Genomic DNA, 17,275 nt, shown 5'->3' with positions numbered 1-17,275 from the left:
CAGCAGATCCTCTTTGCGTAATTTTACTATCAGAAAATTTAACATTATCTATCCTCGTTATACCTATCCAGGCTCTAGCTTGTGCTATTCTATTCGATTGCACTTTGTGACTGTAACTTGTAACTTAAACGCATTTCAACCTCAACAGTAATATCCTAAACTGGATACGACCGAGCTTGTCAACTTTGTTAGCAAATACTCAAAACACACTCTTGTAAAGTATCAAAATTCAAGCGAATAACAGAGCACAATCGGGACGAATAAATACGGGTCAAATGAAGAACCGAAGTGTTTCAGCGACTCGAAAAAAAATAATAATGAGTGTGACCTTGATACCGAAGGATGAACACAGATGATGGTGTGGTTCGAGAATTTATGCAAGAACGCCATCGGCAATGGGCGTGAATTATTGTGGTGCGACGGGCGGCAGCAGCAGCAGCAGCAATGCTGATGGTTATGGTTCTCCACTCCATTGTCATCGTGTGCCTGTGACGACGGGAACGGAGCATTTTTCGCAGACAAGTTTCTGCGAGAACAAACCGAGAGGCGGGCAAAGCAAAACGAAATCACTAATGGTGTATAGAGCTGGAAATGCCGCCCACTACATATACTCACCACGGAAACGGTGACGGCAAAACAAAAGAACGGATGCTTGATGTTTATGAGAGCATTTGCGTGTAATGGATCGAAATCGTTGCCTTCAAAAGATGCAAGTTTTGTTTTATCCTTTGTTAAGTCATGGAAACTCGTTTGATATCACAAATGTATATACGATTCTAGTCATCCCTTGGAAAACATGACAATAATTGTTTGCTTTTATGCTCCGATCTCTACTTCCGAATAGCTTGAACAATTAAAAATGTGTCTAATGAAATTTTCAAAAAATTTGGTACTAAAATTTCATCTTTCTTCTTAATGGTATATTTTAAGATAATTTTTGTGTTTTTGCCTTTCTCGTACAACAATGTTGTACCGAAAGGCTATACGATTACTTATAAACAGAACTTTTGTTAGGACTTCTGGAGACCCATAGTGTTATATACCGATCGACTCAGCTTGACGAACTAAATCTGCCACAAACTTCCTAACTCGAATCCCCCTGACTTCCCAAGGTGGTCCACTAGTTCCGGTGAAGGAAACTTCCGCACTGATGGTGCCCCGACTACCGGCGGCTATCGCAGGGGACACTTTCGCGCATTGCGCCTACTTCGTCTTCGGTTGCAGAGGTGGTCCGACAGTTCCGGTGGTGGATGACGTCCGCACTGGCGGTGCCCTACATACACGAAGCGCTTTCTTCTTTTTTCTTCAGGCAGGTTGAGTACCAAGGTCGGTCCACGCTATGTTTAAAGGCAACTATTATGCAAAGTCAGTGGCGTTTCCCTAACCTCAATCTTCCTGTGCACTGAGTTTAAATTTAAGGAATTGGTGTGCGGAAATGCCTAGAATAACTAGATTTTGATTAGTATAAGCGACTCTGATAATTTTCTTTTCCATTTGGGCTGTTAAAATATCAAAATTTTCACTTTTTGGGTCAGTGCACAGGTAAAAAGTGAGGTTACGCGACGCCACTGTGCAAAGTGAATGCACCTCGGATGTTAATCATAGTTTTTGACATTTAGTTTAAGGATCTGTGTCGATAAAAATATTTCTTAGGTGAAATTTTAACTTTTTTACTATTAACCTATTTTTAACCTAAAAACCTTTCCTGATTTTTTTGAATTTTTTAAAACAAGTTATATAAAATCCAACCTCTATTTTTTTCCCCTGATGCTTTGAGAAACATTTTCGTATAAGAACATTTTTCATATGATGAAAATAGTAGAAGTTATACTAGAAATACTGTTGACACCGAACATAGGGGGAATTACGGCTTTGGCAGGTTTTGTTCTATTATTGGCAAGGGGTTTTTTATGACTGACTATGCTCAAATTTGGCCTAAACATTCTTTGCATATCAAAGAATATTGTGGCCAAATTTCATAAAATTTGGTCGACAAAAACCCCCCTGACAATAATAGAACAAAACCTGCCAAAGCCGTCTTTCCCCCTATATATAATTTTTCGATAGCGAATTCTTGTGTAACTGCATATCTAATACGTGTTAAACTATCAAAAAACCAGCAACCTGCACCGTTCACTTGTTACCATAGAAACAGAATTTAACGCTGGACAGGTCAGGAAAGATGCCCGATTTTATTTCAATTGTGTTTATAATCTTCTTCTGGAAGTAGGAGACTATGCCACAATTTTAGACAAAACCCCTCTCCTCCAGCGCTACATTAGCTGGTGGGATTGGTTTACCGAATTTTCGGCCCTGTAGCAAAAAAAAAACATCAAGACAAATCTGAAGTCTGGACATCAGAGGTCAACGCAACCCATCACGTCCAACTTGGTTTCACTTGGCGTTACTGCCGAAGTCTTTTAATTAAACGGGGTGTTTTGAAAGGAAAATAATACTATGGTTATTATAAGGTATTGGAGATTCTACCACAGGTAGTTGATTGCTGTTTTAGTGTAACATTGCCTCTAATCAGACGCCATACGAGCTTTTCGTGACAGTTGGATAGGAGCCGGGCTACCACCGAAAAAGTTCTTAGTTCAAAGTAAGTTCACCGAAAAAGTTCTTATTTTGAAATTCTTTGTTCTTGAACTTTGTGAAGCATTACAGGAAAGCCATCCACAGAAATTATTATACTATCTAGCAAAACTACAAAATGCCAGATAATTACGAACAGTAAGTAAACTGTTATCCACGGTAGTAGCATATAATAGTGGTCACATAAAGTAGACATTAGGGTGTCCCAAAAAAAAATCGATGTTCGAAAAGTCATGGTGCTCAATGTTGGCCCTGGATGTAACAATGGCTCATCACGCAAATTAATCAATATTCCTGCGATAATACGTCGATTTGTAGGGAGATATTAACCACTGCTTCTTTAAAAAAGTGTATCAAACATTTTTCTGCATCATTACGCTAGATTTATACACTTCTTACACTATGAAAAGCAATTCTCTTGCGTAAAAAATCACTTTGACTCGGTTTCTTAGCAGCCATGTTTCGTTGACTCATGCAGGCAGGCTGTGCTAGAATTTTTTCATATGCCCAATAAAAGAGTTTTCTGAATGAACATAGGGGTAGCGGGGGTAAAGTGGGTAACGGCTTGTTTATCTCATGTTTTTGGATTTCTCGTATTATTTTCCATGCTACATCATAAATTAAGCATTTCATGCTCTCCGAGCTATTTCAAATAATTAAATATCTACTTAACAGCCGGATTTTAGCAAAATTCTGCGCGCTCTCGCAAAATACTAGTTTGATGTAATTTTGGGACTGTTGCATTTAAGCGATAAAAACTGAGTTAGTAGTTCTAAACCAAAATATCGTTCAGATCGTTCATTTTGCTTGTTATGAAGCGGAACTGGTTGATGGAAGATATTGTTTAACTTTTTTCTTAGTTTAGGTGTTATTTGAAAAACATATAGCTATGGGGGTAAATTGGTCATGTTGCCTGGGGGTAAAGTGAGCAATGTTCTGACAGAGAAATGGATATAAACTAGCTCAAATTTCAATCTCAATCTGTTCGGTTGACAGTTCGATCATCAAACAGGGGGTAGAGAAAAGGGGGATCTGGTCGTTTACGCTCCACACACACATTCTCGTACAATTTCAACATTCCTTAGCGGATATTTCCATGCGACACACCTCATTCATGGAAACATCCATATCTCAGATGTTTGTCATCCGATCTGTGATATCCATATATCAATCAACTCAGTAAAAACTCTAGTTTCAGTAAAAGAGTATAACAAGGGCCAACATTTCATCCATTTTAATAATATAGGCGCACAAAGTCTAGCATTTTTGACATTCCCTCAAATAATCCGGAATTTTTCCTGAGGCCAGAGCATGATGTTCAACCCGTTTTTTTGTATTTATGAATGACAACGTAATAGAATCAGAGAGTAGGCAGAGTTCTAACTTATTATGCAAAATACCAAGCAAGTAATTGCCTAGACTAAGTTATATAATTGGCTTTCTTCAGTAGTGCGTTATGCATCATCCCCACCAAAAGCATTGTTTACGTTTTGGAAAAATTTCTTTGAGAGTATCGCGAAAGCGAGAGCAACACCACTGCCATGGTTTCAACTAGCAGTAAATCTCAAAATAACGCGGCAGCCAATAATTAACATATGCAATTTGTTTTAAGGCACAAAATGAGGGTTAGAACATGTAGCCTTTTTGCAAATGCTGTTTTTAATACAGTTTAAATTTTTCTAAACTTCTTCACTTGCAAATATGGTAAGTATTTGGAAAATAAATGAGTCATTTAATAGTATTTTTGTTAGCATGTCCCTGGTAAACGTGCTATTGGGGAAATCTAGAACGCTCTCTCACAGTCAGTGTGGTAGTATCTTACATAAACCAATCAGAATCCACGCTCAATAAGATGTTTTGATTTTCTCTATTTTGTTTGCATGCTGCATTTATTCCACGCACGCAAAATGGCTTGTAATATAAACAGCAACCCATCTTTATCTTTCGTATGCTCGAAATCAACAATCATTCGCCCCAAGTGGGCTGAAAAATCATTCATCTGATAGGGACAACGATGTCGACATTATGTCCATTTCACTCGAGACTTTCGCTGGTTTAAATGAGATATTGCGGACATCCATCGTCGTTTTTTGCTGTTTTGCGTCAAAATCAAATGTAAGCAAGCCGGCTGGTGGAATATTTCTGGTTGAAAATGCAATATATCTCGGGAACTTTTTCAAATCGGCGTAAGTAACATTTTGATTTTATTTTTATTCCTATTTAGAAACTAATCATTTTTATTGCAATTGAATACACCTCAACGATACATTATGAAAAGGTTCATCGTCACTGACTCTGAAATCTGCACTGCGTGTGAACATTTCAGTTATTTTGATAAAAATATATGTTACAACGTTCTGCAACAGATAAATCACATACGTCGTTTTGATACGTCAGCATGACCGAGGTCATGCTACTTTCGTCGAAATGTTACGCTGCTCCGTACGCTACATTGTTGATACGTCGAAATGTTGCGTCAAGTTGAAACATTTCACGCACATGCGACAAAAAAATTGCAACACTTACAACGCGACGTAACATTTGCTGCAGAAAAACAACGTAAAATGTTTTTCTTAACGAAAATCAGAATATTTAAGCAACATGCTTAATTTTGAAATCAGTGATGAAAAAGTACAAGCAGACGCACGTTTTAAACTATATAGTTGTTCGAAAAAAACTTTTTAAAGTACATTTTCTGCTAAGCGGTATATGTGCAATATTTTCAACAATGATGTTACACCGTTTTGCAAAAAATTGATTTCCATTTTTAAAAACACATTTTCATGTAGCTTTGAAGATATACACATTTTTAGATGAATTTGATGCCATATGCTGTTGAAACGGGTTTGTTTACAATTTGCGACATACGCCGTTTTGAAAAAGTACCCGAGATATGAAGATTTTTAACGATAACTGTGCTCAACCGTAGCATAAAGGGCCAAGGTTTGAGCCATCAACCCTACCTGTCTGGATAATTTTTGTAGAACAAATCGTTTAGAGGTCGCGCCAGATCGATTTTTGAAAAATCGGGACTAATTTGCGATTTGGGCGTAACTTATTTTGTAAACAAACATTGCTTCATGAATTCCGTAAAATGCAAGCGTTTTCATCCTAAACTAATTCCCTTATCTGGTAGAGGCAAGCTTAATCTGTCGGATCCATACCGTGGTTTCCTCATGAAATGCTTGTTTTAGCAGGTATTCGCCTTCCAATGTTTGTTTACATAATAAGTTACGCCCAAATCGCACAGCGGTCCCGAAATGAGCTTTTCTAGGTAAAAAACCAAATATTGGGTCCTTCCGCATTTTTTTTAGGGTCATCCATTCGTTTTATATTTTTCTATTTTTCTGTGGGCAAAGATCCCATATTCTTCATGAATTAGTTTTTGGTATTTTGCGTTTTTACAGTCTGCAGAACTTTTTAAATATCGAAAAAAAAACACATTTTTCTGTCTAATTTTCGAAGAAGTTTACTACAAAATGCTATTTATGAGGAGTATTTTCATAAAAAAAAGATCCAAGAAATGTTGTTCTGGGGCTGAGATAATGCAGTTTTAGTAAATAGTCAGAAAGTGTACGCATAATACCAAAAACTAATTCATGGAGAATATGGGCAAAGATCCACAGAAAAATAAAAACCCTGATTAATCCACCTAGCGGTGATGGTGCCTTTCTCGTGCATTATAAAAATAGTATTTTGGCCATAACTTCCGAGCCCATAGTCCGATCTGGCCAACTTTCAATAGGAAACAATGGGAGAGTATGTTGCGAGTAAATCGGTCAAGGATAAGTGCCTGAAAATGAGTGACATTTTTTTGGGTGGATGCGCACAGACACACACACATACACACAGACATCACCTCAATTCGTCGAGCTGAGTCGATCGGTATATAACACTATGGGTCTCCGGGCCTTCTATAAACAGTTTGTTTTTGGAGCGATCCGATAGCCTTTACGTATACTTAGTATACTGCCGTCATACGCATATTTGTCCCATGTTTGCTGGGATTTCCTATGTACATGGGACAATTATGTGTAGAACGGCAGTATACGAGAAAGGCAAAAATATAAAACGAATGGGTGACCCTCAAAAAAAATGTGAAAGGACCCAATATTTGATTTTTTTACCTAAAAAAAGCTCATTTTTCAAAAATCGATCTGGCGCGACCTCTAAACGATTTTTTAAAAATTCGGTTTGTTCTACAAAAATTATCCAGACAGGTATATCTTTCATTTCAGGGTTGAGCACCATGACTTTTCGAACATCGATTTTTTTTTGGGACACCCTAGTAGACATCTACTGAGTTTGAAATAAAGAACATAAATACTACTCTAAACTAGTTCTCCGTTCAATCAAAGGTAATTGCCTATTTCCGGGGATTAAACCACCCGACTTGGACGTTAATTTACAATGTTATGAAAACTCATATGTGAATATGTACGTTATGTCGAAGATACTGATTTGGAAAATGTATTGGAGGTAACCACTTTCCCTTCGATGGGACTCGAACCCATGACCCTACAGAACGCTAGACTGGTGCTTTAACCAACTAAGCTACGAAGGACCTCCGTCGGCCTTCGCAACCTAGCGGCTACTGAACGAGCTCGAGATTCCCAAATTGAACGCATAGTCAAATCACTCGCAATCTAGTCTAGCACCAGTCTAGCGTACTGTAGGGTCATGGGTTCGAGTCCCATCGAAGGGAAAGTGGTTACCTCCAATACATTTTCCAAATCAGTATCTTCCACATAACGTACATATTCACATATGAGTTTTCATAACATTGTAAATTAGTTCTTCGTTTTAATTTTTTGTTGATTTGAAATGTTAAAAAGTGATATTATGATCTTAAATGTAATAATACTTCTTCTTATTGGCATTGCCACTTCAACCACTTTGACATATGCCGTCTCGGAGCTTAGTGTTCATTTAGCACTTCAACAGTTATTAACTGCGAGGTTTCTAGTCCAAGTTACCATTTCGCATTCGTGTATCATGAGGCTACCATGATATTTTATTCCCAGGGAAGTCGAAAAAATTTCCTAGACCAGATTGGGAAAAGAACCCAGCCACTTTCAGCATGGTCTTGCTTTGTAGCAGTACATCTTACCACACGGCTAAGGAAGGCTCCAGGTCTATTAATAATAAACCTTAAGAACATTTAATACTGACAGTGATTTTAATATAATTTCTACTATTTTCATCATATGATATGAAAAATGTTTTTGCATGAAAATTTTTCTTAAAACATCAGGAAAAATAATTAGTGGTTGGATTTTATATAACTTGTTTCGAAAAAAAATTAAAAAATCAGAAGAGGTGTTTAGGTTAAAAATATTACCTTAAGTAGTAAAAAAGTCAAAATTTCACCGATGAAATATTTTTATCGACACTAGACTGCCGTTCTACGCATAATTGTCCCATGTAACCTTTGATGAAAAATCTCTAACTCGAGTCAATTTGTCCCACTGAAAAAATGAAGCTGTTGTTTGATGATAATAGAGACTGATAACCGTTTGAATAAGTAGTGATTCATTTTATGTCCTGAAAAAGTGCTGCCTACGCTCATAACATCCCAAAAATATTTGTTAAATTTTAAGATCTAATCGATCCTGAAATTAGTGGGACAAACTGACTCGAGTTTGATTTTTTTCATCAAAGGTAACATGGGACAATTATGTGTAGAACGGCAGTAGAGGCCAAAACTCTGATCTAACGGCTTAACATCCGAAGTGCATTCACTTTGCATAATAGTTGCCTTTAAACATAGAGTGCGGTCCGACGATTCCGGTTGACAGAAGACTTGCGGTTTGCCGGCGCCTCGATGACCCGAGACCAAACACTGCTCACTGCCCTGGATTTTCCCCGGAGACTACGCTTATTTTTTGGTCACTTCTCCATCTACGCTGCAGCTCTGACAGTATTTGCATCACTACTCTGCTGACCATATTCCACGTACCTTCTTCGTGACACATTCTTTCTGCTTTCTACCACTTCTGTTGCCATCTCGTCATCGAACGGATTCCCACCTCCTTCCTTACGTTTCTGACGTTTCTTCGCCAATAACACTCTATGTCTTTCTCCAGGACGATTCAGATGGGTAGCATGCCAGCAATAACGCATACTGCCTCCAATTATATCGTTCTATACGCGCTCGCGACTCGAATGGCCATCAGCCGGGACACACTTTTCAGCTTTTTCCGGTTCCGTTTGGTTTGCGGTGCATTGCCCCAAGCAGGAGCCCCGTACCGCAGTATCTATGACAAGACACTAGCTAGCAGACACCTCGTGCTGCTTCCGAGAACACCCGCTGTAACGCGCATCGATTTATGTCCTTCGTTCGTGTCGTACATCAGAACTCTACCCTGAAAATAAATGTTCAGGATATTGCACTGCATGTTCGACAATCCGCGTTTTCCTTCTGTTCATTTCGTCAGCCTATTGTGGATGATTCTTTCAAGGAGCTTCCCGAGCGTGTCTAACAGGCATATAGGCCTGTACGCGGCCGGATTGCCAGGTGACTTTCCTGGCTTAGGCAGCAACACCAGCTTCTGGATCTTCCACATTTCCGGAAAATTGCCTTCGTCCAGGCACTTTTGCAGCGCTTTTTTGAACATGTCCGGGTATGCCAGGATCGCAGCTTTTAACGAAACGTTCGGTATTCCATCCGCACCCGGGGCTTTCTTCGCTTTCAGGCGTTTAGTCGCTTCTGCAAGATCGCTATTGGACACTTATCGATCTACGGGGTTTGCTTAACCTTCTTCGTCGTACGGTGTTGGCGGCCACATGGTCGGATCATGTTTCGGGAGAAGAACCCCCACAATTGCCTTCAACTTGTCCGGGCACATTTCAGCTGGCGTCGATGGGCCTTTGATCTTCGCCATCACGACCCGATACGCGTCCCCTCAGGGGTTGGCGTCTGTTTCTCGGCAGAGCTCCTTGTAGTAGTCTGACTTGCTAAGTTGGATAGCCTGTTTCAATGCGGTCCTAGATTCCCGGAACACCAACTTGCGTTCCTCTCCCTCTCTGGTTCCGTCTTTGCTCTCTGTGCTCGCATCCGAGCTTTGAGGCAAGCAGCGCGTTGCGTACTGAGCCTGTCATTCCACCAGCAAGCAGGACGCCGATTGCTTCTCGGTTCTAGTTTTCATGGCATTGTAGCGTCACAAGCCATAATCATCCTTCTTGTTAGCTCGGCCGCATCAATGATCTCCGTACCGCTGTCCGGTCGTTTTCCATCTCCGTTCACTGGTTATCCTTCTTCGTGTTGCCGTAGGGTTTCGTCAGTCTCTCCCTCTCGTCAGTTTCGTCAACTCTCCAGTCAGTCTAGTCTATACTTGCCGTCAACGAAGGACTGCAGAACGCGATGTCGATGATAGACTTCCTCCCATCTCTCCAAAATGTGCTCACCGAGCTTTATTGCACAATCGTACTTCTAGCTTCGCTAGAGCTTCCTGCAGGATATATCCTCTTGTGTTGGTCACTCGACTGCACCATTCCACGACCCAGGCATTGAAGTCACCTCCTATGACTACCGGCCTTGGTCCGATTAGCTTAACGGTTAACTGATCCAATATCTGGCTGAACTGCTCCACGGTCCACCTTGGAGGTGTATAGCAGCTGCCAGGGATTGAATCCTAAAGAGAATGAACAAGTCTCTCTTTTATCATCTCTGAATATACGATATGTAGCATATCGCGAGAGACTTTTTTCGCCAGTTGTCATGATAGAGAACTGATTCGGGAGGCTATAACCCATGATAAATTTCTTTTAGAAAGATGCGGGGAGCACTGGTTCTGATGATGCATTTCAACTTGTTCTACACAGCAGTGCAGTAACCAACACGAAATGAGCGAAAACAAAGCGAGAATCACCATTTTTCTGTGGGGGCTGCCTATCCGATTCTGTTTTTTCGCACTTGTATTCAAGTTTGTATACAATTTGTTATCATGGCTTGTTAGAATTCGGAACAGTGTTTGCCTCTCTTTTATCGTTGTTCGTTATCTATTGAGAGCGATTTCTGCAAACCCTGGCAGCTGCACATGAAGACGCCGTTGATTTTGGCAATCACGAAGTCTTCACATGAACTCTCCACCACTTCTTGAATAGGGAATTTGCCCATAACTTGTATCCCAGCCACATCCGTTCTATCTGTAACCCAGTTGCCGTCATCAGGGGGAACTCGATACGGCTTTGCAATTATCGCGACATCGCACATCGTTTCTTCGGAAGTTCCTTCAGGAATTTTTTTCAGAAGTTCCTCCAGGAATTCCTTCGGAAAAACCTCCAGGAATTCCTTCAGGGATTCTTCCTGAATTTCCTCCAGGAATTCCTCTAGAAACTCCTCCAGGACTTCTTCCGGAAGTTGCTTCAGGAATTCCTCCGGAAGTGACTCCAGGAATTTCCCCGAAAGTTCCTCTAGGAATTCCTTCGGAAGTTACTCCAGGAATTCCTCCAGCAATTCCTTCGGTTGTTCCTCCAGGAATTCCTTCGGAAGTTCCTTCAGAAATTCCTTCGGAAGTTCCTCCAGGAATTCCTTCGGAAGTTCCTCTAGGGATTCCTTCGGAAGTCCCTCCAGGAAATCCTTCGGAAGTTCTTCCAGAAATTCCTTAGGAAGTTCCTCCAGGAATTCCTTCGGAAGTTCTTCCAGGAATTCCTTCGGAAGTTCCCCCAGAAATTCCTTCGGAAGTTTCTCCAGGAATTCCTTCGGAAGTTGCTCCAGGAACTCTTCCGGAAGTTCCGCCAGGAATTCCTACTCCTATTCCGGGAAATCCTCCAAAAGTTCCTCCAGGAAATCCTCCGAAATTTCCTCCAGGTATTCTTAAGAAAGTTCCTCCAGGAATTTCTCCGTAAGTTTCTCCAGAAATTCCACCTGAAGTTACTCCAGGAATTCTTCCCGAAGTTCCTCCAGTAATTCTTCTAATTCTAAAAGTTCCTTCTGGAATTCCTCCGGAAGTTCCTCCAGTAGTTCCTACAGAAGTTCCTCCAGGGATTCCTCCGGAAAGCTTCTCCATGCATTTCTGCGGAAATTCCTCCAGGACTTCTTTCGAAAGTTACTCCAGGAATTCCTTTAGAAGTTTCCACAGGAATTCCTCCGGAAGTTCCTCTAAGAATTCCTCTGGAAGTTCCTCCGGAATCCGTTCCTAGAGCCCAGAAATTCCACTAGGTGTTTCCTGACATTTCCTCGAAAATTTCTCCACAAATTCAACGTAGAATTCCTTAATATTTTTCACGTCTACTTCATTTGAAATTTCACTAGTAATTCCTTAAGAAATTTCCCTGGAAATTGCTCCCAAAATTCACACACCAAAACTCTTCACATAGAGTACCTCTAAATGCACATCCTATCCACTTTTAGGGAATTCTTGCGGAAATTCCTTCAGATGTTCTATTGGGAATTCTTCCAAGAAATCTTGCATTAGCATTAGCATTGAGCAATTCGCACAAATTCGTAGGTGGTACAAGCCAAGACTATTGTATGAGAGTAGCATCACTTTCATCCGTTACCACAGATATTGATTTGGGACTAATCACTATCTCTTAGATGGAAGCAATGCACTTTCCAATAGTCGAGATCTGTCCTGGCCACGTCCTTGCGAATGCTGAGGAAGGGGAAGGATGGTTAGTTGGACACCTACTTAAGAAAGATGCAGAGAACTCTACGACCTCTCATAGGTGCCACGGGAGGTTTTGGGATTGTGTGGAAGATTATTAATAGTAGGAATCGTTTTGGTAGAACGTGAAACACAGAAAGAACTAAGATAGAAAGACAAAGTAGAAAAGGAACGAGCCTGGAATTGAACCCACGACCTCCTGCTTATAAGGCAGAAGCGGTAGCCACTAGACTACCAGAGCTCGTCAATTCTTCCAAGAAATCTTGCACACCGGAAAATCGTTTGAGAGTTTTTAAGTTCTTAGGAGGAAGTTCTTTTAAGCATTACCCTGGAATGTCACAGAAAATTCATCCGGATATCCCTCCAGAATGTTCTACAAAAAATCTTCTGAAAATATCTCCGAAAACTCCTCCGGAAAATTGATCAGAAACCGGAAATAACGCTGGAAATTATTTAAGCAATTCTCCGCTCTATGATAGTTGCAATTGTGAATAGATCGTTCTCTAATGATTTCGATTTATAGATTTTACGAAACCCATAAATCTACTGCTTGACAGGCCTTCAATAGCCATCGACATGAAAAACAAATTCGACTGCGTGGTGACTAAAAACGTCCAATGGTGACAAATTAGCAGAATAAACTAGCCAAATATGACATCTGACTTTTTATTGTTTAGTTTATAAAAGATAATTTTTTTCTATCCTCATTGAGGATAGTAATTAGTAATCTCATTGCTTGGCGTCTATTTTAATCATTCGTTCCTATATAAATTGCATGTTTTAAACATTTCACCATGCTCTTTCCTAAGCACACAATTCCCACTCGAAACGTTTGCCAGTACCCTTCCACACCAATCGTGAACAAATCATGACTAGAGTTTGGCGAAAAACGTGTCACTGAGTCGGCCGTAGAAATGAAGGGACCTTGACTGTCGTCACCATCAGTCGCTGGTATCCAAATACGACGACGAACACATTCAGCAACGAAGACTGAATTGTTGCTGACCGACTGAAGGAACGGGTAAAGGTTGCTAATTGTACAGAGAGGGAGGACGCAACAGGCGAAACAAAATACCTGCACTCGTGCGAGAAGTTGGAGAAAAGCAATGCCTACAGCCGGAGCCGAAAATTTACCACCCAATTTGGTTGTACAATCCCACTTAATCCGTGCTGAAAGGTGAATTCTGAGCGCATTGTGAATTGAAAATTTCCAAATGTGTGAACGCGAGAAAATGGAATAATTTTTAGCTGCAGCCATCCACTCGACTCACCGAGTGGACGGCATTCATGTGAAAAATCTTATCGCAGTGTAGAAATTATCAGGCACCTGATAAAGGGGATGCCTATGCTGGAGTGGCACCCTCTTCACTGTGCTCAGGTATACACAGTTTTGCTCTCATAAGAATTACTACAGTGCTTTATTAGTTTTGATCGTACTCTTATTTAATAATTTATTATAGTTTTATATTATTATTGTAGTTCGGTAATTTTATATGTGTGTGGTTTATAAAACCAACCAAGATTAAAACAGTTAAGTTTTGTTAGCAATTCAGAAAGGATTCTGGATATTCACCTTCCCTTAAAACTTTATTTGCATAGACCGAAAAGCTCTTTACATATAGCCCGGAGGGTGGCCACCTACAGTGTCACATAATTTGTGAACGACGCACGACACAGCACTTCTGTAATATAATTTTTTTCTATGAAGCAGGAAATCACAAAAGTTCAATGCTTTGTGTTTAAACGGGATGGCTCTGTCGTTCATAAGAACTGGTTGACTAGCAATACGAAATATTCCCTCGGTTAGAGCTATTTTCAGTCAAAACGCTGTGTGATGAAGCACCTGCACTGGTCGAGCGGAACGGTGCGAAAGGTATCCAACTCAGTCAAGCTCATCCAACACCGTGCACCAGCGAGAGAATTCATAAGACATAACAATAAATAAAATACCCCGTTATCATTGTCGCTGCCATTGTAACCGTTTAGAGTTTAGTTTAGAGAATATAATAATCAAGTTTACTTACACTTTGTCGGCGAGCTCGCGCACCTTCCACATGCTAATGAATTTATCCATTTTTGATTTGCTGATTTTTGGGAAATCAAAAAATAAAACTACACAAACAGCGGCTCGTCCAAAAACACTGCAGACTCAAAACAATCACAAAAATTCTGACGTTTGCCGCTGACGATGGCACTTGTGTGTCGTGTCGACTGGAAATTGCTTCGTTTTCTTCACCACACTCACACGCTTGCACAACTTGATCGAGGTGAAATAAAAAAAAATCTTCCAGCAAGTCACTTCCTCTCTCTCTCCCCCTCACGAACGGACATTGACGACTGTGCTTCACCTTTGATGGTTCTGATCACCATTCACTAAAAAATCACTGCCATTTGGCAATCACATTTGACCAAAACCCTCACGATATCGGAATGCAAAACCCTTCACTCCAACCGAATTCGACACGTTTGCCCAAATTCCGACACTAAATGCAACGCACGAAAACCTTTCTCTGGACGATGGACGAACAAAAATTTATGAGGCAGAAAAGGTGGTGATTTGGCTCCGTGCTCCAGCCCTACAGCAGCTACAGCTTTGCGTTTGACTCACACGACCGACGAGACGAACGAATCTGACAAGCGGATTCGGGCTGATGGCGAACTTGACTGATGGAACGATTGGAAGGACCATATCGGAGTGGAAGGGAACGTGAGACTGGAAAGTCATCATCATCGGCAGCATGATGCAATGATTCAGGCACAAAATTTAGGGCTACCAGATGTGAATTCGATTTACTGTTGTGGATTTTTGACGTAGGACTTACGTCTCTCTTCACTATACCGGGTGTCATTTCAATATTTCTAAATCGACCGCGTTACGCTGTGTTGAAAGATTTTGAATGATAATAGCGTTTGTCCCAGTGAACGGATCTCTTCGGAAAACCCCTTAATCGGCAGATCTTAAGTATGCTTTTCATATTCATACTTGATATGACCCGAAAAACTTGTTTCAATAGGCCTAAAACTGTTTTCGAAGCAAAACATTGACTGCACTGAAACCGCTTGTTCCGCTTGTTCATCGCGTCATTTGTTCGCTTGATTCTGATGGGTGCAGACGCTAGCGAATAAGCTGCAACTGCGCACCAAAATAAGCCATAAAAGAGGGTGACGCAATTTTTCCTTCTCATTCTGTTCAGAACTTCCAACGGGATATTTTTCTTTCATTCTAACCGGGACAAGCAAAGTCACAGCAGCATCGATTCGACAACACTCGCAACTTTTCGCAAAACAGCATCGTCCGCAACATCCGCTTTTCGGCCCTGCAGGCCCGAGGCCACCATCAGCCAAAAGCAAGCCAGTACAGCCGCAGAAAATGTTCCAGAAGCAGCCCATTCTACAGACCCGAGTCCGACACCGCAGCAATGCCGAGGAGATACCGGCAGCAGCAGCAGAGTCGAGCCGAAACTAGCCGGCATCAATGAAGAGCTGAGGCCGACCGGCATCAGTGTTGAACCGAGACCGGCCGGCATTGGTATCGAGCCGAAACAAGTTGAAGAAAATCAAGAGAAAGAACTGCAATGTTCTTGAAGAAATCGCGTGTGTGTGTGTTTTGGTTTCGAGTAAAGAAACCCCCTCGGTCAACCAGTTCCCCGAAAGGAGTTAATTTTCGGCCCTTATCAGGGCCAAGAGAGTTAATAATAATTTTCGCAATTGGGTGGCATTCGTCACTGGTTCGTCGCATGCTGCATTAAGGCGATTCGCATCCCGCTGGTTCCATTGAAGAAACAGCACGCGTCAATCGGATACGCTGCATTAAGACAACTTTGGTTTTGCGCTCCACCCAGGAGCACCCAGCATCAGCCTTACAGTCCGCTGCAACATGACGCAACAGATGGAGATAGAAAATGTATTTCTTTGAACCAAACGGTTCTTCTAAGAGCCACTGATATATATAATATCAAGGTTTTAAATACCCTCTGCGTTAGAAAATGTACTTGGGTGTCAAATCCAATATTCTAGAGATAAAATGTTATACGCGCATAGCAGATTTTTTATAACCGTGACATAACAAGAACTGTGACCGCAAAGAGGACGAAAAACTAGACTTGACCATGCCTTTAAAGACACTTAATATGTCCGAATTTCTCACATAATCTAATTTAGATAAATAAATCGGTGATAACAGCCCAAACATTATTATGTAACAGTTTTCGTTAGCAATTTAAAAAAAGATATCTCAAAATGAAAAGCTATCAATCGATTTATATAGAAAAACATTGTTTGATACTGTTCGCGCACAAAGCGAACGTGACTGAATGTTCTCCCAAACTACCAATCCTAAATCTTCCGCACTTCCCACCTGAACAGCAATTCCTAGCTCGATTGCCTGGCTTGTGGCCTGTACCGTGCGAAAAGTCCCGTTAGGAAATAGACGCCAGCAGCGAGCAACAAGAGAAAGAAGAAGAAGCCCATCACGAACGCGTCGATGATGATGACGCTTTGGCTGACAAAGGAACGGGATACAAGACGCTCACTGATTGGCCGACCAATCGGGAAGCAAAGACGATTCAAAATTAAGTATAAAAGAAAAGTGCATTCGCTTACAGAGCATTTTAGGGATGAATGACCGCCTGAGTTAATATCCCTCAAAAACAAACCATCATCATCATCATTACAGAGCATTCAGTCCTTCTTATTAGCTGGACCAAGCCGAAACAAACAGCCTTTTTCAAGGCTATAAGAGTTAAATAATTTCCTTATTCAGTCGATATCGTATGCACTCGGAGGCCCTTCAGTCGAAGCTTCAAATGAGCTGGGTCTGACGAGAAGGCATAAAATAGCGCAACGTGATTTTTTTGACGTAGGACTTACGTCTCTCTTTACTATACCGGGTGTCATTTCAAATTTTTCAAATCGACCGCGTTACGCTGTGTTGAAAGATTTCAAACGTAAATAGCTTTTGCCCTATTGAACAGTTTTCTGCAGTTAACCACTCAATCAACAGCTTTCAAGTATGCCTTTCATATTCATGCTTGATAATATCCGAAAACTTGTTTCAATAGGCCCAAAAC

The 17,275-nt window shown here is 40.9% G+C and overlaps 1 protein-coding gene across 2 annotated transcripts in view; it reads right to left on the bottom strand.

Annotated features, from left to right (window-relative positions):
- LOC134203645 (clathrin interactor 1) overlaps positions 1-14,862 on the bottom strand; it is a 102,952-nt gene extending 88,090 nt beyond the window's left edge. The window contains exon 1 of one of the 2 annotated variants that reach the window (XM_062678532.1): positions 14,231-14,862. In XM_062678532.1, the coding sequence (XP_062534516.1) occupies positions 14,231-14,280 (50 nt within the window). In that variant the 5' untranslated portion in view covers positions 14,281-14,862. The remainder of the gene's footprint in view (positions 1-14,230) is intronic. The other variant, XM_062678538.1, reaches the window with a different exon arrangement.
- Between the last annotated feature and the right edge of the window lie 2,413 nt (positions 14,863-17,275).

This window comes from Armigeres subalbatus, chromosome 1 (genome assembly GCF_024139115.2).
Source record: "Armigeres subalbatus isolate Guangzhou_Male chromosome 1, GZ_Asu_2, whole genome shotgun sequence".
Lineage (NCBI taxonomy): Eukaryota > Metazoa > Arthropoda > Insecta > Diptera > Culicidae > Armigeres > Armigeres subalbatus.
Note: the sequence above shows the minus strand (reverse complement) of the source record. Positions and strands in the feature narration are given on the sequence as shown.